Source organism: Bison bison, unplaced genomic scaffold (assembly GCF_000754665.1).
Source record: "Bison bison bison isolate TAMUID 2011002044 unplaced genomic scaffold, Bison_UMD1.0 scf7180017864032, whole genome shotgun sequence".
In the NCBI taxonomy this organism is placed as follows: Eukaryota; Metazoa; Chordata; class Mammalia; order Artiodactyla; family Bovidae; genus Bison; species Bison bison.
Window position 1 is genome coordinate 2,887,482 of NW_011494604.1, and position 25,739 is coordinate 2,913,220.

Genomic DNA, 25,739 nt, shown 5'->3' on the forward strand with positions numbered 1-25,739 from the left:
CTGACCTCATGGACTGTATAGTTCATGGAATTCTCCAGGCCAGAACACTGGAGTGGGTAGCTGTTCCCTTCTCCAGGGGATCTTCCCAACCCAGGGATTGAACCCAGGTCTCCCACATTGCAGGCAGATTCTTTACCAGCTGAGCCCAGGGAAGCCCATAGGTGATGAATGGATGTCTAATAAAGGAATAATCACTACCATCTCCGGGGAGCTCCTTGTCCCCAGGGCGATCAAGAAGAGGCTGATCATCTACAAGTCAGGAATGCTGTGTGGGTGAGTCCTGAAGGACGCACCGCAGACCCCGCCAACCCTGAGAGTCCCTCAGACAACGCAGCAGCGCTGTCTCTTGTTTTTGTATTCAACATGCTGGTGCCACCCCAAGGCTGGCCCTCGCTTGCTCCCAGCAGAACCATGGCAATCAGTAAAAGGCACGCTTTGGCTCAGAGCAACAGTGCTTGCGGGGGCACCTACCTGAGCAGAGGACACCTTTGTTCCTGGCGCAGGAGAAGTTGTCGCACTCGCAGAAGGACCCGTAGATCTTGCCAAACTCGCTCTCGAAGCAGGAGCACTGGTTGCAGCTGCACTGGCCGCGCCCGCTGCACAGTGGCTTGCCCTCTGCCTCCCGGCACAGGTTCTGGTACCCGCTCTGGCTCTCGCCTTCCTGGCACTCGCACCTGGTACCCAGGTAGCCGGGGTTGCACTCACACAGGCCGCAGACGTAAGTCCCGTTGCTGCTGCACCTGGCGCTGTCGGGTTCCAGCCCCGCGCTGCAGCCGCACCTGCAGTTGTAGGTGACCCCCACCTCCAGGCTGTCCCGGAAGCCCACGGGCCGCAGGGTGAACGTGTGCTGCACGTGCTTGCTGGGGCAGCTCCGGGCCTCCACCGACACCTCAAAGGACGCCTGGGCAGGAGAAAGAGAGGGGATGCTGTGGCCGTGGCGTGACTGGGCCTCCCGCTCCCTGTACTGGCCTCCCCATCACCCAGGGGCCTGAGCACAGTTCCTCCAAGGCCCTCAGTGCAGAGCTGGGATCAAATCTGGCCCCTGCCCACACGCAGGGAGGCCACTCCAGCCACCCGAGGAGGATGAGGCCCCAAGTCAGCAAGCCCTTCCCTTTACCCAGGAAGGGTGTGTTCAGGCACCAGCATCTGACAGGCATCGTGCTTGGTTCGTTAATGTTCATTATCTCTTTGAATCCTCACACCCTGGAAGAAAAAGGCTTCCACAGGAAGGTAGAAAGATTCACTCAAGGTTACATGGTTCTCTTTCTCCCCTTTCTTTTCACTTCTATCCTATCCTCTCCTCATCTCCATCTTGAAAGTCAACAAAATATTCAACAATTTACCAGGCACCTCGTCTGGGCCAAGCTAGACATGCTACCTGAGCACGCGGGGCCCTGGGGCCCAGCAGCCCTGGCAGCTGCCTACTCTCCTGCAGAGGTGCCTCCTCCCCTGCTGGAGAAGGGACAGATTACCCCTGGGTCCCTTCCAGCTTAGCTGTCTCCTCACACACACACCTGAGCCTCCCTTCATCCCAGTTTCTCTCTGCCTGGTGCCCACAACCGTGTCTTTCACAATCAGCCCACGGCCCTGAGGTTGTATTTAGAAGTGAAAGAAAAAGTGAGACGGTTAGTCGCTCTGTCATGTCCAACTCTTTGTGACCCCATGGACTTAGCCCACCAGGCTCCACTGTCCACTGGGATTCTCCAGGCAAGAATACTGGAGTGGGTAGCCATTCCTTTCTCCAGGGGATCTTTCCGACCCAGGGATCAAAATCAGGTCTCCTGCACTGCAGGCAGATTCTTTACCATCTGAGTCACCAGGGATACATGTGGACAGACTTTTTCTTATTTAAACAAAGCATGCAAAGCATGTTGCCAACTCCTGAGCTGCTTATGAGTTGCCATGGAAACAGGTAGGAAGGTGGACCTCGATGGCAGATCACAATGGAGGAAAGATGCCTGTTAGCTGCCCACACGGCTGGGATGTGAGGAAAGGAAAGACACTGCTCGCTGTGATTCTCCCAGGAAGTCAAGCATGACACCACTTCCCCTCTCACGATGTGTGGTGAGAACCATCTAGCACTGCCCTCCATGCGTGGCGCTGCAGAAATCTCCAGACAGGTAGCTGGCACACCTGGCCAGACAATACCCTGAGTCCTTCTCCCTTAAATGGACAGAGGCCTGGACCCACTCCAGAAACTGACCCACTGCCTGGCCCAGATGTCTTTCTTTTTCAAAAGGCTCCTCAGAACATTCTGGAAGCTCAAAACAAGTTAGGAACCACTTTTAGCTACTGTTGTTGTTAATTCTACTATCTGGGTTGGAAAAGAACTGATTTCTTTAAAAAGTCATCAATTACCTGCTTTACTCCATACTCTTTAGGTATATTTTCGGAAAACTCTCAAAATATAATTTTCTTAACGTTCTATGGATCCCTTTTACTTTGGGACCATTACTAATTCTAAAAGGCCTTCCCTCAGATTCCGTGACACCCAGGGACCCCCCCCCAGGGTGGGAGGGGGAGAGTGTGAGACTGAGCAGGAGACCCAGCTCCCCAGGCCCTGGAGAGGGTCCTGCTGGCAACAAGACAGCAGGAGTCAGCACCAGGAAAGGGGTGTCACAGGACATGCTGCCGGACACATGAATTGAGGACAATGGCCACGAGCCAGGGTCAGGAAGCTGGGAGGACCAAGCCAGCTGCAGATAGTTGGGACTGGCCCACCCCCACTTCCACGTGGGCAGTGGGAGGGGCAAAGGGAAAGACTGACGAAAGCAAATTCAAGAGTAACTTCCAAGGCCCTCAGGTACAGCGGGGCTCTCCAGGTAAGGAATTAAGATGGGGACCCACCCAGGATACTGCAATCTGCCTAACTTTTACCAGCTGCTGAGTACTACACGTACCAGGCACCGTGCTTGGTATTTCCATGAGCATCTCATTTACACGCCCTAGGAGGGGGCATCCTCATTTACCAGAGAGAAAGCGGGGTTGGTTGGTGGGCCCAGGGGGCTTAGTGATGCTCACACAGCTGGGGAGGGGTGGGGCTAGGCCTGTGCTCACCTTGGCACATGACCTCCTAGAAGGAGAGAATGAGGCAGGCGTCGGGTGTCCAGAGCTGGGTTCAGAGGGAGAGGCCCAGCTCACACAGGGACCATAGGTGGGGACCCCCCAAGGGGTGACCAGAGGTTTCTTTAAATCTCCCAGCCTTGGGCTGGGGGTAAGCTGAGTGCTAATGGAAGGACAAGGAGGCTGCACCTGACCAAGGCGCCAAGGGCACCAAGAATGTGGAGGTGAACATCCCTCCTTCTGAGGCTCAGAGAGAAGCCTAGTGCTTCCCAGGGGAACAACTTTGCTGGACTTAGTAAAGGAAAGCTCTGCTCCCTGCAAAGGCAGCTGGGGGTCAGAAATGAAAAAAGTTACAAAGAAACAGCCTGGACCAAGAGTCCAAGGCATTTAATTATTGCAAGACTGTGGGTAGTGTCCATCTGTAAGCATAACCTTCCCCCAGGAAAACTTGCCTGCATCATGGAATTAAGTAGCAAGAGAGGGGATTAAATCTCCTGGGACTTACCAGGAGGAAGTGGAAAGGTGAAGCCCCTCAATGAGTGCTGGCAGCCAACCACCCAGGATTCAGAAATGCTCACCTGCTGTCTGCCCAGGCTGCCCGGCTGGAGGAGCAGGAAGGCCTGGCTTCTCAGCAGGTCCTGCTGGCCTTCCCCAGCCAAGCTCTGGTCCAACCAAGGCCCTCACTGTCGGGCCCCATGCGGCCTAATGTCTGCCTGGCCACCTGATAACCAGAGAATGGCTCAGTTTCAGCCAAGCTTCAGGTCCTGCTGGGCACAGGAATGCTATAAAAAGCACGTTGGGAACAGAGAGTCAATCTGTTCTGCCACCCCTCCCCTCAGAGTCCATTTCCCAGAAGGATCAGGAAAGAATCCAGCGAGCCTGTCAGGTGGCCGGAATGAGGCTCCTCTTCTGCGACCACTGTGGACTGACGGTGAAGGCCCCCAGTTCTGGAGATTCTCTGCTTTCCACTCTGAGGTTCCAGAGGATGGTCACGCGCACAGCAGCCCTTCCTCTGCCCAGCCTTGTTATCTGAACCTCATTGAGATGCTCCTGGTTCCCGCCTTGGGGCTGCTGGCCTGATTCATCCTTTCCCAGGGGCTGCCCAACCCCCACTCAGGCCCACCGAATCCAGGCTGTGCAGATGCCAAGGCTCCTAGGAGCTCACTAAGACAATGGGCCCGGACACGAGGTGGAGAGCCCCAGGGGAGGGGACAGTAGAGGGGACGCCGTGGGAAGCCTGTGACAGGCTCACAGGGTCCTTTGTACCAGGCATTAGTGAGGGCCGCTCAGCAGGCCACTTGCATACTGATGTGTCAAAGCCCGTTCACGAGAAAACCAACTTCCAGGAGCCAGGCCCACTCAGCCTTGGTTGATGTTGGGAGGAAAAATGGAAATCACTAGATTCGGGACTTCAAGATTTCATTTAAGGATTATTTCTCTGAGGACCACCTTTGTCCCTTACCCCCTACACCTCCTAGAGGAAATCAACCCTGACTATTCATTGGAAAGACGGATGCTGAAGCTCCAATACTTTGGCTACCTGATGCAAAGAGCTGTCTCACTGGAAAAGACCCCAATGCTGGGAAAGATTGGGGGCAGGAGGAGAAGGCAGCGACAGAAGACGAGATGGTTGGACAGCACCATCTACTCAATGGACATGAGTTTGAGCAAACTCCGGGAGACAGTGAAGGACAGGGAAGCCTGGTGAGCTGCAGTCCATGGGGTGGCAAAGAGTCGGACACAACTTAGCAACTGAATAACAATAACCCTACCACCTGCTTTTCTGAATAGACCCCTTACCCAGAGAACACAAGACAGTCAGGGAACCACAACCTCTGGTTGGAAGGAACCACGGAGCTGCTGCCTGATCACCCTGACCCCTGCAGGAAATTCTGGTTACAGAGGCGAGACCCACATGGAAGCCACTTGAACTCAGCTGTCTCATGGCTCCCCACAACCCATGGGCCATGTCCTTATCCACAGGCCAGGCCCTGAGACACTTGATGGTAGTGATAACCCGTCTACGCTCCCTAATTCCTCTTCTCCGGTTGATACCCAGCGCCTCTCCACTGTGCCCTGTGCCCCTGCCCACCTCCTCGCCGTTTCCTGACTTGCCCACAGCCCTCCCAACTTGTGGTGCTAAGGAACAGGAAACACCTACCGAATAACAGCCAGACACCGTACTAGAATGTGGGCCCTACCAGTCGGCCCGATCCTGCCTCTGTCCCTGCCACTCTCCCCTCCGTCCCCAGCCCACTCCCCTCAGCTGCTTCCCACCTGCAAAAGGGCAATACCCTCATGGACTCACCACTAATGGGGCCTCCTAAACCTTCTTTATTTTTTTTTATTTTTAAACTTTACAATATTGTATTGGTTTTGCCAAATATCGAAATGAATCTGCCACAGGTATACATGTGTTGCCCATCCTGAACCCTCCCTCCTCCCTCCTCCCTCCCCATACCATCCCTCTGGGTCATCCCAGGGCACCAGCCCCAAGCATCCAGTATCGTGCATCGAACCTGGACTGGTGACTCGTTCCATATACGATATTATACGTATTTCAATGCCATTCTCCCAAATCATCCCACCCTCTCCCTCTCCCACAGAGTCCATAAGACTGTTCTATACATCAGTGTCTCTTTTGCTGTCTCGTATACAGGGTTATTGTTACCATCTTTCTAAATTCCATATATATGCATTAGTATACTGTATTGGTGTTTTTCTTTCTGGCTTACTTCACTCTGTATAATAGGCTCCAGTTTCATCCACCTCATTAGAACTGATTCAAATGTATTCTTTTTAATGGCTGAGTAATACTCCATTGTGTATATGTACCACAGCTTTCTTATCCATTCATCTGCTGATGGATATCTAGGTTGCTTACATGTCCTGGCTATTATAAACAGTGCTGCGATGAACACTGGGGTACACGTGTCTCTTTCAATTCTCTAAACCTTCTTCTATGTCTGGAAAACTCTAAGCCTCAGCTGAAATAGCGGCCCCTGTGATGAGGGGCCTTTCTTCCTTGGGGCTCCATCAGCAAAAAGGGGGCTGAGGGGAGGCCCCCAGTTTCCATGCCACACCAGCATGGTGGACCCCACACTCAGAACAACCCATGCTTAGGTGTAATACTCTGCTATCTGAAGTTATTTCTGAACAAGGACCCCACCTTTCCATTTTGCCCTGGGTTCTGTCCTCTGCTGCCTCTAGGGCCCTCAAGGAGCTCACCTCTGGTGGCCTGGCCAGCACCACTTGGTCCGGTTATGATGGGTGAGTGGCTGCTGCTCTGTGCCAGCCTGTCTCCTTCCACAGAAAACAAAACTTAACAGCCCTGGCAGCAGAGCCAGGGGCCACATGACTGTAGCCTCTTGGACAGAGAGAGGAAACAGGGAGCCAGTATGGGAGGCCTGCCTTTGGGCCACTGTCTCAACAGGGTCAAGGCCCCTCAGAGCTCAAGGGAGGCTCCAGCTCACCTGCTGGGATAGATATGCTATGGAGAGTGTGGGAGAAGCACCCTTCCTTCTTCTGCTTCAAATGCTCCTGAAACCATCCAAATACATCTGACATTGTTCACGTTTGTGAGAAAAATGCCGCTTAGAATCCTGTCCTGTCTTCTGGACAATGTTCTTATCTTGCTGACATATCCTAGCAAAAACAAGATCTGTACACTAGAGTGACCACATGAAAGTGGTGCTGATAACACCTTTCGCTTCTCTGAAACTTTCCAAAGTGCACAAGGTTTAAGGGAAAAACCTGGACTATGGCATCAGTGGCTGCAGCTGTCTCCTAGAGTGCGTGCTCACCAGCAGTCAGACTTCCAGCAAGTCCCTCAGCGCCACCCCACAACCCCACCCCGGAGTCTCAGTCTTTCTCACATAAAATGGAGACGTAACGTGCACCTGACCCAGGTGCTGCAAGCAGCAGAGACCCGGCAGCAAAGCCCTAGCACAGCATGGAGTGCATTATAAATCCCCAGGAAACGGTAGCTCGCGTCACTATTCCCACGGTCAGGATGCTATGAGCAGTGAGGGGACTCAGTTAGGACAGTGTTGCAAGTCCACTGCCCGTCTGTGGGTGATCTCACATCTCAGGGTGCCTGGCAGCACTGAGCCACGGTGGGTGTGCAGAGCACATGGGGAGGTACTCCCTTGCTAGAGGCTGGCCCTTGAGATCATACTGAGGCGAGCCCTCTGGACAGGTGCGACAGGTGTGATGGAACACAGTGATGGGCAGCGAGTGCCAAGGGAAGGTGGTGGGGGTAGGGAGGAGCACTGGTACTGGTGCCAGAGCCAGAAGGTCTGAGCCTTGAACTTCTGCCCTGCTACTTACTGGCTGCTTACCTGAGGAACTGACTGAAGTCTGTGCTTCAGCTTTTCTCATCTGTCAACGTGAACCTTCCTTACAGGGAACCCAGTGAGGAACATGGAGCTAACTCTGTCCAGTCACTTCTCAGTCCTTTCCAAGACTAACTGCATGGCCCCCTTCCTGCATGGACCATCAGGAACCCAATATTCTTACAATAAATTTCCCTTTCTTGATATGGCAGCATAAACTAGCTTCAGTTTCTTGCATCCGCTATTTCAACTTTATTATCAACAAACTAGCTCTTTTGACCTTCCTGGTTTCTAGATACCTCATCGTGACATTGCTTTCCCTGTCAAAGAACTTTCCCTGAACAAAGAACTCCAGATGCGGTCTGACCTGCACAGAAAAAAGTGAAACTGTTATCTCGGGGTTCCATTAATGCAGCCTCAGTTGGCATTATATTTTTTTTAAAGCAACACTAGTTATTCACGTGGAGCCTTTGAGAATTAGAATCTACCAGATCCTTTACTTAAAAGCTACTATCAAACCAAGTTCCCTCTATTTTATTAATATTCTGAACTAAATGCAAGATACTAATCCCGATGATTTCAACTCCACTTCATTTTGAAAAATGTTCTTAAATCTTGGTTTTCCTGCTTTGTAAGTAATCTATTTTCTCCAGCTTTGTGACCTTCCCACCTTTGATAAGCAGTTCTCCCACGAGTTAACCTCAAACCAGTAGTAAACACGGACAGGAGACAGTAGGAACCTCAGTCAAGCCTTCCTCCAGCTGATGTCATCAACACTCCTAGCAAGCAGACTCACTCAGCTATGCATCTGCCCAGCTATGCTATTGCCAACCTATGTTACCTTTGGATTAGGAAGTCATTAGAAACCGTCAAGAGACATCTTGACACCCAGGCACCTGGTGTGTGCTGTACATCCTCGCCTCCTCAGTTTCACGGCACCTATTTCTCCAAGCAAAGGGTTCCTTGGGTGTGTCTCACGCATCCTTCGTTGGCTTTCCTGACACGCTGCACTAAACACCCCTTGCACCACAGATCTACAGAACCCACTTACATGTATTTTTTCTGGTTAGTTCTGACTCCTCCTACATTTCATAATTGCCTCTTTAAACTCGGTGACTGTAAGGCTTTTATGTTTTTAAAAACACCATCTGGATTTGACTAATCACTGCAACTGATCAAAACAGCATAAATATATTACAAAATATGACAAGTATTAAAATTTTATTGGGTGTACAACTTTAATGAGATGGGGCTTTCTCTCCCCAAATAGTCCATGTATATTAAAAATTTGACTTATTACTAAATAAGACAGGGATTAGCATCAATTCTACTCCTATATTTTATTTGTATAGACTAAACCACTCTCTCCAAAATTTATTCATGTCAATAGGAAGATGGGAATAGGAGTCTGTTACAGCAACATCACCTTATTCTATGAATATCTTCTGAGCTAAAAGCCATAAATAAGCATTTTTAAATTTTAATAATTTACTATCTGACAACTTGATTAGCTCAATCTCCCCCTCTCCTTTTTTTAAGATCAAAAAGACACTTGGAAAAAAAACCTGAGTTAGAAAAAGATTTGTTATCTGGTTATTAGAGTCCTTCACTTTCTGAACTTTCATACCACATTCTGAACTGTCCCTTTGCTGGGGTAAGGCACCCCTATAAGATTTAGAATGGGTGAGATGTATGCTTGTGGGTCATAAAGTGGGTGAAGAGCAGTTGGGAAGGTGAAGGAGGGACAGAATCAATTACAGAACATGAGGAAACTCCAAAAGACCAGACTGCGGTGTAAGCAACTGTGTGACCCCACCCATGTCTTTCTGAGCCATTTCCCTGGAGTCCAGGATATGTCTGCTAATCTCCACCTTGGCCATCATTAGTGCTTATGAAAGCCCAGAAGATACAGTCATGGATCTTTAAGATCCCTCTAATTTTTCCGGCTCCAATCAGATTCTTTCATTACAGAGGAGAACTTACCCTCACTGCCTTCCCATTTTCTGAGCATTGACAGTGACAATAAAGCAAAGAATGCATCTCACAGTCTGTCTGGTGCTTCTGGTGGCAGAAGTCTCTAGAAGTGTGGCTGGCTCTCCATCACCGCTCTGCCTGCCTCTGAGCCAGTGTTTCACCTCTGTTCTCATCACTTGTATATCCTCCTCCCCCCCTCAAGTCCTTAGCTTGGAATGTATCTTCATATGCGATATTTCTTCCCCACTGTTTGATTATATCCACTTAAATTCAGACAAGGCAATCCATGCTCCCTTCATTGTGACAGAGTTATCCATTCCATCTGATCAGATCAGAAGAGGTGAAAGGTTTTCTTCATATTTTATAGAAGGGGAAAGTGCAGATCAGACTACCCAAGGCACAGAGCAAGCTCCAGGAGACGAGGAATGAAGGCAGGGGCTTTTAGGTTTCCACTTACACTCCCCCAACCCAATTTAATCCTTGCCAAACAAAGGTAATAATAACAAGTTAAAGGCACCAAAGGTACCATGTCAACTTGAGGAAGCCAATATACTGAGGGCTGTGTACCGACTGGAGTTTTTAACAAGTCCACCTGCATCTTGAAGGCACAGCACAGAGAAGGCTGAGTGGAAGACAGAATACAAACTCCCAAAGGCCTCTAGTAACTCACAAAAGTTATCAGAAGCCAAAGCACAATGACCAATGTTAACAAGTCTAAGCATATGAGGAGGTGAGAACTTACCGTGTCCCCGATCTTCAGGCCCTCGCACTTCCTCTGACCAGGGTAGGATACACCGTCCTGGCAGGTAGCAGTGAAGAAGAGATTAAGATCCTCAGGCTGATCCCAGACAGACAGCTCCACTTTAGACCGGATGCTCTGAACAGAGAGAGAAGAAGCCGGAACCACTCAGTCAAGGCTACAGCTGAGATGCTCTCCACACTGGTTCTCTGATGCCCACATGGCTTCCTCTGACTCTGGGGTCTCAAGCCAAGGTGAGAGCCAGTGAGCTAGGTTCGCTGCTCCTCCCTCATCCCTTTCCTCCTCTCCACACCCACACACCATCGTACTAGGCTGGGCCTGAGGTCTCCCTCTGGGAGCTCAGAGAAGTGGCTAGTGGTCCACCTGCCGCACAATAACCTCATCTGATTCCAAGGGTGATGAACTGTCCCTGCTCATCTCTGCAGAGCCATCTCTCATCCCCACCCTCAGCTTTAGACATGGAGCTCTTTATATCTTGCCAGGTGCTCCCTAGACTATGGGCCTTGCACATGCCTGGGGTTACAGTCCTTTGCTCAACTGCTCTTCTCTCTCCTCCCCTGACCAGTTCCTTATCATCCCTTCCCATCAGCTCAGCAGGCACTTTCTCCTGGAACCCACGCTCCACTGCTCACCATCACATCCATCCCCCATCAGATGAGGTCCACATTCATGAGCTCTCAACTACTTTCTGAGAGAACATAACATCTTATGTGTGGATATGTCCTCAAGACAATAGATGAAACCAAAATCAAGTTAAAATTATCCATCAGAATAGAAAAGATAAAAGACTAAAAACACCAAATGTTAGAACGGAGTTGGGGCAACTGGGGCTCTCAAACCCTGCTGGTGGGAGTGTGCACTGGTACAACCCTCAAGAAAAACATCAGTTGGTACCTACTAATGCTTAGGTCAACCTTAGACAAGCAATTCACATCAGGATCATATCCAACAGAGATGTGTACTGACCAGCAGACACATACAACAATGCTCACAGCAACACTGTCTGTAACAGCTAGAAACTGGAACTAGCCAAATGCTTATCGATAGAACAGAATTTTTGTTCCAAATTATGGTGTGCTCATGTAGAATACCATACAGTACAAGAATGAATGAAACATGACTGCCTGTTGCCACACAGATGAATCTCATAAATATCACATAGTCCAAAAGAAGCCAGATGTGCACAGCATACAATCTATGATTCTGCTTATTTATACTATCCCCTGGGGGATAGTAATAGAAGAGGACATAGGAGTTCTGGAGTCAATAATAGTAATATTCCATTTTGGCCTGGGTGGCTCAATACTCGGGGTGTATTTAGTTTGTGAAAAGTCTACACAATCGTCTGTACGTCTCCAAGTTTTAAAAATCGCCACTGAAAATCTCTAAGGAGGATATACTTTGGAGACAGAGGCCAAATGAACTAACTAACTTGTAATTAAGGTACATCTTACAAAAAGGATTTTTTATACACTAAATACACTCAGAATAGCAGGTTGCACACACATTCCAAGAGACACATGGATCTCCCTCCCCAGATCAGCTGACGGCCCTTCAGCCTCTACCTCCCTCCTCGGGTGCACTCCAGCAACAAGGCTTTGGGCAGAGGAAGGCAGAAGTGCTTCCTGCTCTCCTAGGGCTGGTTATCTTTTTTTTTTTTTTCCTGCTGAGCATGAAGTGTTAAACCTGCATTAGTTAAATATGCAGTTTTCCCAACACATTAACAGCTTATTGAAAACACTCTCTGCAAAAAATAGTCTCTCCCTTTGCCACAAATTGTCTAAGTGCTTCTACAACTCTAAAAATATTCTCTCTTAAATCCACTTCCTCTTCTCTTGGTAGTGCCAGCCTCCACTGGCGGAGGACTGTGAGAGTGCCACTCAGCACGCAGAGCTTTGCTGAACGCAATCTGTTGCTGTTCAGTTGCTCAGGCGTGTCCTACTCTCTGCAACCCCATGGGCTGTAGCCTGTCAGCCTCCTCTGTCCATGGGATTTCCCAGGCAAGAATGCTGGAGTGGCTTGCCATTTCCTTCTCCAGGGAATCTTCCCCAACCCAGGGATCGAACCTGCATCTCCTGCATTGCACGTGGATTCTTTATTGCTGAGCCACCAGGGAAGCCCTGCTAAATGTGGTCAGTTTTTTTTACAAATCTGTTCTCCCCACTGAGCTGTGAATTCCAAGGACCATAGCATATTTCTCTCTAGGACTGAACATAAACTTTTATTGAATGGATGGATGGAGGGAAAGATGGATATTTTTAACAACAGCTATGCTAGGCAGCTCAGGCTTAGCGGAAGAAAATTTTTGGAAGATGAGGTAAATTAAAATTGTATATTTTAATTGTGAGTAAGTGAGGATGAGGCAAAGCAGTTTATCATTAAAGGGCTAGGTAGACTGGAGCTATTTAAATTCCTTAGGCTCAGTCCCATGAAATGCGAAGGCCCCATGGCTCACAAACAAGACATTGGGAAGAAGCATCAGTACTTGCCATCAAGATCTCCTGAAGCTACTGCCTGGAAGAATTAACGGGGAATCTGGCGGAGGAAGGGGACTCTGAGGACTGAACTCCTAGTCGATGCATGGGTAACTGTAGCAGATGGACGTGGAATCTTATGTCCTACTCTGGCCACGAGACCCCTAAGCTTTGTGTTCAGATCCACAGTGTGTATTATTCTCGATCCCCATGCAGTCTCTGGAATGAGAAACGCTTTAAGATGTTAGCAAGGGTAGGAACTGTGGAGATTATTCAGTTCAAACTTCCCATTTTATGAAGTGGGAACTGAGGCCACTTAGCTGGCAGGGGCAGGCAGGATCAGAACCGGGCCTTCTGGGTCCCCCTGCAGTGCTCTCTGCAGTTATACACTTCTTAACTGGAAACTGGCTCTGACCTCAGGGAGGTGGATGCTTAGGGCGTATCCTGGTTGAGTCAGTCTCCCCTCAAAGATTATGAGTTTCTGGAGGGTAGCACTGTGTTCTGTTCAGTTTTATCCCCAGGAAGGTAGCATGACGCCTGCCACACGTTAAGCTGTCTCTGTTTGTTGAATGAATGAAGGAAGGAAGAAGTGGCTGGGGTACAGGATACAGTAGAAAATCAAAGCCACAGCCAATGCAGTTGTGATGTATGAAAACATTATTTGTCACTCCTGAAATTCAATGAACTCCTCCCAAATTTGTTTCTGAATATGATTCCTTATTCCTCACAGCCTAGAACGAGTAGACAACGTCAAGAAGTTTAAAGGCTGTTAAATACCCAGGCTAGGTGACATCTGCTATCATTTTAAGGCAGGCCAGCTGTGGAGCGGGAAGAGCAGACCGTTTGGCAACAGAGAAAAGAAAACCACGTGCTGGGTGAGGAGGCCTCTGACGTCACCCTCCACGTGCAGCTCTAGTGGCGTCCAGCACACCCTGTTCTTGCTCATCCTGAAAAGGGACCCCCAGAATTTCTCCCCGAGTTCGACCCTCCCTTTGTCTATGTGACACAATGCTTGGTGTCGTGTGTACGCACATTCGTGCACCGAGTGCCCTACCTCCGAGCTCTGGAAGGGAACCCAGAACCGTAGCGCAAAGCTCCACACCGGGGATCCCTTACAATGAAGAATCTGGCATAGCGAGAAAAAATGTAGCAATCAGAGCCCAGAGGTGCAGACGTCCCACCATGAAAGCTGAGAACAACAGACTCAATTCTGCGAGAAGATACGTTAGACACACCCTTCCTGCTGCGCTCCCTCCCCAGCCTCGAGTCACACCACCTCGTCCGATACGTGTGTTCCGCTGCAGTCCCTTCAGGATGTCCCCACAGATGGTGTGCCAGCACTGGGGGAGGCAGGCGTCCACACCACACTTAGTCATGCCTGTGTGACTCATAGGAAATCCACCACAAAGTGTGGAGGCGGGAAGGTGACGCCAAGAAACGCAAACAGTCCAGTTAGAGCCATGCCCTGACCCTGACCGGGCAGAGGAGCAGGTGAAAGGATAACCAGAGCCCCCACCACAGGCCAAAGTACACACATACACAGGGACCCGTGCAGGCTCAAATCCAGGAGACGTGTGGGCGGCCGAGGCCAGTCCTTACCAGAGGACCGCAGCCAACGAATCAGGTGCTAATGAACACAGAACACCAAAGTGCCCCCCAACACAGCTCCCACCAGCTAGACTTGGCTCTGAACACCTTGCTGTTTCACATTTCTATAGTTAATGTATTTCTTTAAAATTTCCACTGAAGGAAAGAGCAGAAGTAGGGAGCAACCAAGGGTCCCAACTTTTCAGGGTGACTGACACGTTCACTGGGGTGATGATTTTACAGGTGTGTACAACTGTCAAAAACTTATCAAAGCATGCACTTTAAATCTGTACAGTGCATTATAAATTACAGTTTGTTAATTACTTCTCAAGAAAGCTGTTTTCTTTTTCCACTGAATTTGAATAGCTACTTTGGATCGTATTCCAGAAATGCCCATTTTAAAGGGCGGGTTTCACACACTCACTCTGGAGTCACAGAGTCTGGTTTCCTGACATGTTTCCTTTCAGACACACCAATCTAACTCAGGGAGCAGCTATAGTACTGGACCCATAGAGGTCCTTGGGGGCTCACTCCGGGTTCCAAATGTAGCCCCTGCCTGGAATAGATCTTCTCTCTACTCTGCCTGTTCCGGAATCCTCAGCCACAGAGAGGGCTCCCTGCTCCCCTCCAGAACTCTGCCTAACCCAGGCCCCTGGGTTTCCATCAAGAAAGCAAATTCATCTGTCGTGAGTCCTGCTCAGGTCATTGCACCGTGCCTCAGAGGGAGAGCAGCTGGCTGCCAGCTACCCAGGATGTCAGAACTCAGGAGCTGACTGAGGATGGAGGTGCTGGGAGACGGCTCCTCCCCAGAAGCCCAGGAGAAACCTGCACCCCATGCCGGAGTTCAGGACATAGTCACCTTTCAGCCATTTCTTCCCCAAAGGCTCTGGCCTGGCAAGAGGTAAGCAGTGGTCATTCCACGGTTGAGAGCTGGTCAGCAACAGTCCCCCTGCTAACCCAGGGGTCTTCAAGCCTTAGGACTCCAGCAGGATGGGGCAATCAGTCCAGGGCAGGCCTCTGGCTCTCGTTCTGACCCCCTTGTTCATATCCAGAGCTTGAGACCCTGGGTATCACGGTGAGGGGGGCCCTTAGGACAGAGGTGACGTGGGGCAGGCCTGGGCCCTCCCTCACACACACCCTGCTCAGACTCCCTCACTACATTACGCCTCCACACACTGCAGGAATCTGAAAACCACAAAGTGTAGCTAACCTGGAGACCTGGTCTCACTGGGCTCTGTGCTGGACACAATGAAGATTAAAGGTCAGAGATCAGAAAAGAGGATGTTAGTGTGAGAGGAGTGAGTTAGGAAGGAGAAGGAAATCCAGTTTCTCTCAACAGGAAGTTTCAAGAATGAGGATCAGAGTATGTATGAGAGAAAGAGGACCCTTAGCTGCACAGAATCAGGGGACAGGTACGGGCAGGCGGGAAAACCTGCCCCAACTCCTTACTGCCATCCACTCACCGCCTTCAGGACCAGGAGAGGGCTGGCACCCTATGCTCCAGGTCCTCCGTAACAAGGGTATTACCTACAGCCCCTGGTCTAGCACAGCAGCATTTTGTGACCCCAAATAAGGCTACCACAGTAGGAAACAAATTCAGCTGGAAAGACAGAGCTCCAAATATGCATGTGTAAATCATTCATGGGAAAGTAAGACGGTTTTTCTAATACCGTGTGATGCCAGTGCAGTTGACTGTATTCCTAGGTTAGCCCACGGGTCTAGTCTACATAATAGAGCCAGCTAAACTACACTTACTCTATGTAGAACTTTGTTTTTAATAGGCAGATGCACTCTGAATTCCAACTCGGGAACCACCAGGCCTCATGAGGGGCTGGGTGGGCACTGGAGGCTTCACAGGGAGGGGCACATACGTGCCAGCACAAGAATCGGGGCTCGTCATTTCCCCGAGGAGAGGAGGTCTGTGTCGAGCACTTTTTGGGTGTTAGGAATGGAGGGGAGGGGGTGGGATGGAGAGAGATTTGGGAATCGCAGATGACTGGCTTGGGATGCAGCAGTGACCCCCTAAATCATGTCCTTAAGCACTGTACTTATTACTACAGCAGAGTCAGGCTAATGGAGCTACAATAGCACAGTATTTAACAGCCCCGCAGGCTCCCTTGAAAAGGACCTGAATACAATTAGAGCCTACGCAAGTAGGCAAAAGAACTATTGTTGACTCTTGTTGGATTCTTCTGATCCATTTTAGTCTATGGCTCAATGTGGAGCTCCAGGAGCCTGGGGAATTTCAGTCCTGCTAGGAGGCGAGCAGTGAGCATGCTTCTCACTTCTTGCCACAGGGAACACAGTGGCAAGATGGCCCAGGCACCTGGATGGATGAAGAGCAGTACCCACCACCCAAGTGTGGTGCCCTAACGGGGACCGGGGTTACCACAAAGTCAGAACCCAAGCACATCCCAGGGCCACCAGCCAGAGACTGACTGAGCCATCTGCTGCTTCACTGGGATCCGCTTACAATGTGAGTCAAGGTGTGGCAGGGGTGAGGGGAGACCGATGCACAGGCAGGATGCCTTCTCTACCCCGAATCCAAACGGAGGAGGAAGGGGCTAAACTCAAGAGGCAGGAGGCAACACACAGAACCAAGCACCCCAGCACAATGGCGCCCTTCCAACCCGAGTCTGCACCAGCTCCTGGAGCCCCAGGGGGAGAGGGTGGGGGTGAAGGTGGGAGAAGAAATTGGTGACTTACGTTGTATGCATTGATAATCAGTTGAAGAATATTTTTGGAGTCTCCATGTAAAATCTCCACTGTTGTTCCAGGTATCAGGGCTGTAAAATTCTTGTGAGAAAAAAACAAAAGAAAATAAATGAGCCCACTCTGCCTTTCCATCCTGTCCAACAGTGAACACTGCCCTACTGAGCTAGAATGGTCAGGGCCCTCCGCACTGCTTCTGCCACTCACTGGCACCAGAACTCAGAGATGCCACACCAAGCACAAGGGAATGGAGCTGTTGCAGTAGGCTGTGGAATCTCGGTTCTGCAAGGTCTGAGTGAGAAGGGTCTGACAAGATGTGTTTCTAAAGTACAACATCAGGCTTCTTCCTGGAGACCCCTCCTCTCTGGCATGTACTGGAAAACGCTCTGAAATTCCATCCTCTAGTGTCAATATAGGGAGCCCTGGTGGCTCAATGGTAAAGAATCCTCCTGCAATGCAAGAGATGCAGGTTTGATCTCTGGCAGGATTCTCGCCTGCCAGAAGAGACTGGCAGGCTACAGTCCATTGGTTTGCAAGAGTTGGATGCGACTTAGTGATTAAACCACCACCACCACCAGAATCAATATATTCTCAATGTTCTTGTCTTCTCTTCTAGACTATGTAGGTATTCCCAGTTTCCGTTCAAAGATGCCCTCAACCTGTCCAGGAAGAGTGAAAGAGGAAATTCTGCCAGTTGTCTCCAAGACAGTCTCTTTCCTTAACAGGGAACTGAATGGGAATGGTGCCTTCCAAGGAAGTCTGGTATCTCTGGGTGAAGTCCTTGGCAAAGCAGGCGGCCTTGACGTGGCTGCCTTTCTTCTTTCACTGGTACCAAGGCCTGTGTATGTCACTTACTAAAGTGACAGAAACATCTAGAAATAGCCACCACCCTCAGCCCACCTTGGACTGGACATGCTTCCTCCCTGAGTGAGGTGTACTTGGTTCTGAGCAAGGCTGGCTTAAGCCAAGGTGGGTCTCTTCCTTCCTGAAACATCTGGAGTACAGCCGGTGCAACCGCCTCTCCAAAAATGATCCCTGTAAATGGCCATGTCCTATCCTGCTATCTTCACTAAACAAAGACAAAAAAAAAAAAAATCTCTTTCTCTTGTTTTCATCTAAAATTGATTCAGACTAAAAGAAGGTAAGAACTTAAGAAGATATAAGTGGCGTTTTATCAATGATCATCTCAGGCAGGTACAGTAGAAACACACCTTCAGACAAAGGTTCTCTTGCGGATATTTAAGAGCAGCAGAGAGAGAGGACTGGGGTTGACTGTTCTAGAGGTGGGGATGAACTTCTCATGACCTCTCATTTCAAAGGATGTCAGAGGTGAGCCGGGCTTCACACCAACTGACACGAACACTCCAGGAGCAGCTCGCAGGAGAGTTCTAGTGAAAGGCGATTTGCCCATGATTGTGGGGGAGAAGCACATTCATGAGGGGAGAGTAGAGCGGTGGCCCGTGGGATGACTGGGGAAAGTCTTGTAACAGACTCATACAGACCGCTCTGTGCACTCAAGACACTTACTGTTTTCTTTGGAAATTCCTGCCCCAGACTAACCCACTGGTCTCCCACACTCTGCGGGAAGGCACACAGACTCTGCATGCAGCCTGTCTACATGTACGCCTAGTTTTCTCTCTGCACATCTTCCTTTTATATCTTCCTTCCCTATTCCCTGGGTGTTTCCATTTCATCATCTGAAAAACAGGAATTGATACTGTTTCCCTCATTATCAAATTAGAAACCATATGTTTAACTCGCTTGGTATGCTCTGCTATATGAATGCTTAAGAGCTTCCTCAATACCATCATTTTCCACTAGATCAAGACAGGACTATACTCCATGCTCCTTTGGATCTCTGCCCACACAGAGCAGGGCTGTTAACACTCCTCATGCAGCCGCCCCACACTTCACGTGGCCCCACATTCCATTCTCCCAATCATCTCAGAGTCAGCAGGGCCCCCAGGTTCAGTCCACCAGCCTCCCTTGCTCCCTTTCAGGTGTACCTTATAGAGCATATAGTGGTTTTTTGTCACTGCAAAGATGAGGTTGATGTTGTTCTCTGCCAATTTCTCTCCGAGCAAGGCAAGGGATGGATAGTCCTAGGGCCAAGGCAAAAGTCAAGGCTGTAACATTTCTTGCAAGTAGAGACACTAGCACCTGGCTCTAGCATGCACTCAGTAACTCAGCACCTGTGCAGATAATAAGCATCTTCCCCTAGCAGCCGCCTAACAGCTAAGCCCCCTGGGTAGCTCCTTACTGAGAAACTATGTAGGGAAGATTCTCCAGGAAAGGACCCTCTGGAACCCACCAAACCAGACTCACTCCTCCTGCCCCTCTCAACCCAGAATGGAGAAGTGATGAGTGGAGGTCTCCCACACTTGTTCCATGTTTCCATCCCTTCTGCAGGAATGCGGCAGAGTGGGGAAGCCAGAAGGACAGCAGTGACCACATCCTGCCATCAGCACCTGCTTATCTGTCCTCTCTCCCCTAAGACTTTCTTCCTGATCTCCTTGCCCTATTTTCCTTTTCCCATGTCCAGTGCTGGGCCTGCCAATGTCCTGCACAGGTTCTGCTCAGTCCTCTCACAGCTCAGAATGGGCAGAAAAGGCTGCTGACATTTGGACAAGTTGGGCTGTGGTGTGGGAAGGGGTACAGAGGAGGGAGGGAGGGAGGGACAATGCTCCCTGAAGGATGCTGCAAGGCAGCTTAACAAAGTCCTGAAGGATTTTAAGGGCCGATAATGTGTTTGGAAGGAATGATGCTAAAGCTGAAACTCTAGTACTCTGGCCACCTCATGCGAAGAGTTGACTCATTGGAAAAGACTCTGATGCTGGGAGGGAAGGGGGCAGGAGGAGAAGGGGACGACAGAGGATGAGATGGCTGGATGGCATCACTGACTCGATGGAAGTGAGTTTGAGTGAACTCCGGGAGTTGGTGATGGACAGGGAGGCCTGGCGTGCTGCGATTCATGGGGTCGCAAAGAGTCGGACACGACTGAGAGACTGAACTGAACTGAACTGAATGGGTCCAGGACTCCTCCAGAACCACTCCAATGAGGTTCTACAGTTATCAGGTAGTATAGTTAGGAGTTCTTTCTCTGGACTCCATTATTTTTGACCACCTCTTAAAACTGGAGAAAATGGGTTAGTCCAGCAAGATTTAGAAAGAATTTCTCTCTAGTCACCCACTCTACCAAATGCACTCTGGAAAGCGCATCTGGGAACGAAGAGGATATTTGGGAAGAAAAAACAAACTTTGTACAGCAAGTGTGAAAAAAATCTTAATTGTTGGGTCTGGGTGACAGGTAGGTAGAAGTTCATTTACTGGCCTATTGTATGTTTGAAATTCTGCATAAATTCTATTTAACTGCACAACCACAGTGACAGACTACCGAGAGTGGCAAGTCCCTGGGGCTTCTCAGCCAGTACAGGACACCTGCCACCTGCCCCAACACTGATGGAACGCAGGGCCTCAGGAAACCCATTTCTAGAAACCAGGAAGTCTCATCTTTGCTGGTCTTGCCTCATAACTTCTGTCCCAGTTTTTTTCCTCTGCGGAACACAGTCCTCTCTCTCGTGTAAAATCGCCTCTTCCCTTTGACATCTATCCTGTCTCACCCACCTCTTCCTTCAACTAAACATTTCTCGTGTGGGTGCACAACAGCAGAAAGCTGAACCAGCTACAGAAATCCTTGAGAAATGCTCTAAGGTAATGATGAGCAGGAGTTCTGGAAGCCCAGTTGGAGGAGATGGAATAGAAACCCAGTCCCAAGAAAGGATGGGGAAGTCAGTGAGGAGAAGTCCGGAGGAAGGTGGTCAAGGCTGGGTGAGGCCTCAGACCACAGGCAGGGTCACAAGGGCGGTGCTGGGGGTCCAGCCCTTACCATCTGGTTGGACGCCGTGTACTCGTTGGCCTCGTTCAGGTGGCACTGGCCATCGTGCGGCTGCACCAGGCCCCCCAGCTTTCCATCCAGTGCGATGTGGGGCACGTCGTCCGTGGTGAACACCAGCAAGTGCAGCGCATCCTTTCGCCAGCCGATCTTCTCCTGAGGCACAGAAGTTGACGGGTTTAAAGGCTTCCTGGCTGCCCTGGGGCATCAGACGGGGCACTGGCCCTTACCAGGGGTTGTGGTGCGGATCACAGGTGATTCTCTGCGTGCACAGCTGGGGGATCACTCTACAAGCACTGTGGGATCACAGAGAGCCAGCTGATGGGGAAAGCCAAAGGGCAGAGGTGAATCTCCACCGCGGGACCCACCTGTGCCTGGAACCCCTCGCTGCAGGCCACCCTGCCCTCACTGCTCCCACTCTCTACCTGACAGCCACTCCTGGAGGCCTCCCCTTTGAGTCTCCCCTAGTATTCCTTCCACAGAACAGCCTTTAGCCTACCCCAACTTCCCCACACTCCAACACACTCGGCTGGCTGCCACGGTCTAAGGTGACCGGTAAGTGACCACTTCAGTCCCCCAATTAAGACACAAATCACTCAGAACAGAGCACCCAAATGACCAACAGATAGATCTGTCTTTGGAGAATTTGGTAAAATCTGCCATCTTTCTGGTAGATGGAAACCACTTCAATCATTAATTGAACTACTCCAGTGATTAAGGTCAATCAGATAACCTCTCTTCTCCCTTTAACTGCTTCCCTGTATGGAATATGTCCACGCTTCAGACAGTAGCATGGCTCAATACAGGCTATAGTGTCAGGGAAGGACTCTATTTTAAATCTTTAACCACTGTGGCCCTGACATTACACAAAGCACTCCTAATCATTACCATTAGGAGCAGCTAGATCCTGATACAGGGCAACAAAATCTGGGATTGGGGTGCTTTCATAGCAGTAGTGAAAGAAAATACATGGTAGCAGGACGAACACAGGAAGGGTCTAAACACTGCTGAGTTATCTGCACACGAACACTTGACACTGAAATAGGAGACCGGATTCATAGACTTCACAAGTTAAAAGCTATCACCTTATGGCAGATGAGGGGATGAGGGTATCATCCTTTCTTATCACCAAAATGATGGACAAAACAGCCTTTAAGAGCTATGACATTTTCTTATTCACTCGAAAAGCAGCATGGAAATAAGTCACAAAAAGAGTAATACAAGGAAGAAAAGGTGGTTTGAAAGGAAGCCAGCGAGGACTGAAAGCCAGGATACCAGCTGTGAGCAAGGAATCTACCTCTGGGGAATCTGTTTCCCAGATGCTCAACATTCAGCCAACAAACAATTACTGACCTCTGACCTCACGCAGGCTCCGTGGAAGGCACTGCGTCTATGAAATCATCTGTTCCGGACCTCAAAAAGCTTGCAGTCAAGCAGAAATACAACTTCAACATATCAGGCTAAGTGTGCTAAAAAAGGTAAATACACTCTCAACAGAAACTGGGGGAGGAAGTGAGAAAGTCTTCCCAGGGCAGAGGAAACATAAACTGAGCTAAAGGTCAGGAGGATCCTTCCAGGAAGCTGGAAGAAGACATGAGGGGGAAGGCAGAAGCTGGGGATGGGGAGGTATCCTAGGCACTAGTAAAGGCTCAATAAGAAGGCCAGGTATAGAGGACAGAATCTCCTCTGTCCATGGAATAATGGTCAGGCAAGAATAATGGAGTGGGTTGCCATTCCTTTCTCTAGGGAATCTTCCCAACCCGGACATCGAATCCAGGTCTCCTGCCTTGCAGGCAGATTCTTAACCGTCTGAGCCACTAGGAAGCCCAGTACAGCCACAATGAGGAGGCCGGGCACATTTTCAAAACCCTGAGGAAGAAACCCAGAAAGTCCCTTACAGCCATGAAATCCTAAATTATGACAAATCTAATTTAAGGGATTAGAAGTGGAGAGGAGTGGGTCCCCTTGGTGGCAAGACTGAGAATATGTTAGGAGGGCTAATAACTGGCATATATGAGAACTCAACAATGAAAACTCAAAACAATTTTGAAAAACAACAACAAAGTTGTGGAATTCATTCAATAAGGCCAAGACTTACTAAAAAGCTACAGTAATTGAGACAGCGTGCTGCTGACAAAAAGAAAGACACTCAGACCAGTGGGACACAACAGAGACCAGAAATAGGCCCACACACATGTGGTCAATTTAATGGAATAATTAGACATCTATTTGAAAAAAAATGAAGCTTAACCCATACCTCTCACTATGTACAAAAATGAACTCAAAAAGGACCATAGACCTAAAACTATAATATGTCCAAAGGGAAGAAAGGAGAAAAAGCTTTATAATCTTGGTTTGTAATCTTGGTATAAGCAAGACTTCACCAAAATTAAAACCATCTTCTCTTTCTCAATGGTTTCTCATTGAGAAAATGAAATGACAAGGCATGATTGGGAGAAAATGTTTGGCAAAAAATAAAAATCTGATAAAGGACTTGTACTCAGAATGTACCAAGCACTCTCGTAGGTTGGTAACAACACAAACAACTGAATTTTTAAAAATAGAAACTTGAACAGACATTTTACCGAAGAAGAGATATGGATGGAAATAAGCACACAAAAGGATCCTCAACATCCTTAGTCATTAAGGAAGTGTACATTAAATTGGCAATGAGATGCCACTGGATAGCTATGCCAAAAAAAAAAAAAGCCCTGAAGATACCAAGTGCTGGAAAGAAGGTGGAACAACTAGAACTCTCATAAATTGCTAGTGAGAATACAAAATGTTTTGGCAACTTTGGAAAACAGTTTGGCATATTCCTATAAAGTTAAATACACACTGACCATCAACTCAGCAATCTCACCCTTTGGTATTTATCCAAGAGAAATGAAAACTTTTGCTCACATAAAAACTACTATGCAAATATTTATATAGCAGCTATTCATGATTACCAAAATTTAGAAACAATCCAGATGTCCATCAAGTGGTGAACACATAGACATACCGTCATACATCTCTAGATGGAATACTATTCAGCAATAAAAAGGGACAAACTGCAGATACACACAACTCAGATGAATCTCCAAAGCTCCAGATTTAAGTGGAAAAAGCCTAAAAAAAAAAAAACCCTCAAAGGGAAACTTGAGCCTAACTTCATTCAGAAGACATTCATGGAAAGACAAATATATAGGGATAGAAAACAGATCAGTGATGGCCAAAGGCTGAGGCCAAAGAGAGGAGTCAACAAGAGACAACACCAGAAAACTTCCTCAGGTGAAAGAAATCATCTACATCTCTTTTTTCATCAATTTTTTTCTTCATTTATATCTTAATTCTGGGGGTGGCTTTAAGACTTTATATATATAAAAGGGTGAATTTTACTCTATGTAAATTATCCCTCAGTACACCTGACTTGAAAAAAACCCTTGAAGAAGCACACATCTTTTGACTCAATGACTCTCTCCTTCAGGAGACTATCTGCAAGAAGTATTCTGAAACACACATAGCAGTGTTCTTACTAATAGTGACAAAACGGGAAACAGGTGAATACCCTACTACTCGGGAACAGTTAAGTCAACTGAGATCTCTCCTCACTGCCATTAGAAATTGTGTTCATAAAAAGTATGAAATTATTGTAAACATTTATAACAGTGGAAAAGAATACAGTACTGTAATTAGAGTGTGATGAAATTTGGCCTTGGAGTACAGAATGAAGCAGGGCAAAGGCTAATGGCGTTCTGCCAAGATAATGCACTGGTCAGAGCAAACACCCTCTTCCAACAACACAAGAGAAGAATCTACATGTGGACATCACCAGATAGTCGACACCGAAATCAGCCTGATTATATTCCTTGTAGCCAAAGATGGAGAAGCTCTATACAGTGAGCAAAAACAAGACTGGGAGCTGACTGTGGCTCAGATCATGAACTCCTTATTGCCAAATTCAGACTGAAATTGAAGAAAGTGGAGAAAACCACTAGACCATTCAGGTATGACCTAAATCAAATCCCTTATGACTATACAGTGGAAGTGAGAAATAGATTTAAGGGACTAGATCTGACAGACAGAGTGCCTGATGAACTATGGATGGAGGTTTGTGACACTGTACAGGAGACAGGGATCAAGACCATCTCCAAGAAAAAGAAATGCAAAAAAGCAAACCAGCTGTCTGAAGAGGCCTTACAAATAGCTGTGAAAAAAAGGGAAGCGAAAAGCAAAGGAGAAAAGGAAAGATATACCCATTTGAATGCAGAGTTCCAAAGAACAGCAAGAAGAGATAAGAAAGCCTTCCTCATCGTGATGCAAAAAAATAGAGGAAAACAACAGAATGGTAAAGACTAGAGAGCTCTTCAAGAATTTAGAGATACCAAGGGAACATTTCGTGCAAAGATGGGCACACTAAAGGACAGAAATGGTAGGGAACTAATAAAAGGAGAAGATATTAAGAAGAGGTGGCAAGAATACACAGAACTGTACTAAAAAGATCTTCACGACCAAGATAATCATGATGGTGTGATCACTCACCTAGAGCCAGACATCCTGGAATGTGAAGTCAAGTGGGCCTTAGAAAGCATCACTACGAACAAAGCTAGTGGAGGTGATGGAATTCCAGTTGAGCTATTTCAAATCCTGAAAGATGATGTTATGAAAGTGCTGCACTCAATATGCCAGCAAATTTGGAAAACGCAGCAGTGGTCACAGGACTGGAAAAGGTCAGTTTTCATTCCAATCCCAAAGAAAGGCAATGCAAAGAATGCGCAAACTACCGCACAATCGCACTCATCTCACACGCTAGTAAAGTAACGCTCAAAATTCTACAAGCCAGGCTTCAGCAATATGTGAACTGTGAACTTCCAGATGTTCAAGCTGGTTACAGAAAAGGCAGAGGAACCAGAGATCAAATTGCCAACATCCGCTGCTGCTGCTGCTGCTAAGTCGCTTCA

At 48.4% G+C, this 25,739-nt stretch overlaps 1 protein-coding gene across 1 annotated transcript in view; it reads right to left on the reverse strand.

Annotated features, from left to right (window-relative positions):
* The window catches only part of ITGB5 (integrin, beta 5), a 106,980-nt gene that overhangs the window by 30,682 nt on the left and 50,559 nt on the right, over positions 1-25,739 (reverse strand). Inside the window, exons 6-10 of the mRNA XM_010834281.1 lie at positions 20,791-20,952; positions 18,911-19,006; positions 16,899-16,988; positions 10,114-10,248; positions 472-901 (exon numbers count right to left, since the gene is read on the reverse strand). Of these exons, the coding sequence (XP_010832583.1) occupies positions 472-901; positions 10,114-10,248; positions 16,899-16,988; positions 18,911-19,006; positions 20,791-20,952 (913 nt within the window). The remainder of the gene's footprint in view (positions 1-471; positions 902-10,113; positions 10,249-16,898; positions 16,989-18,910; positions 19,007-20,790; positions 20,953-25,739) is intronic.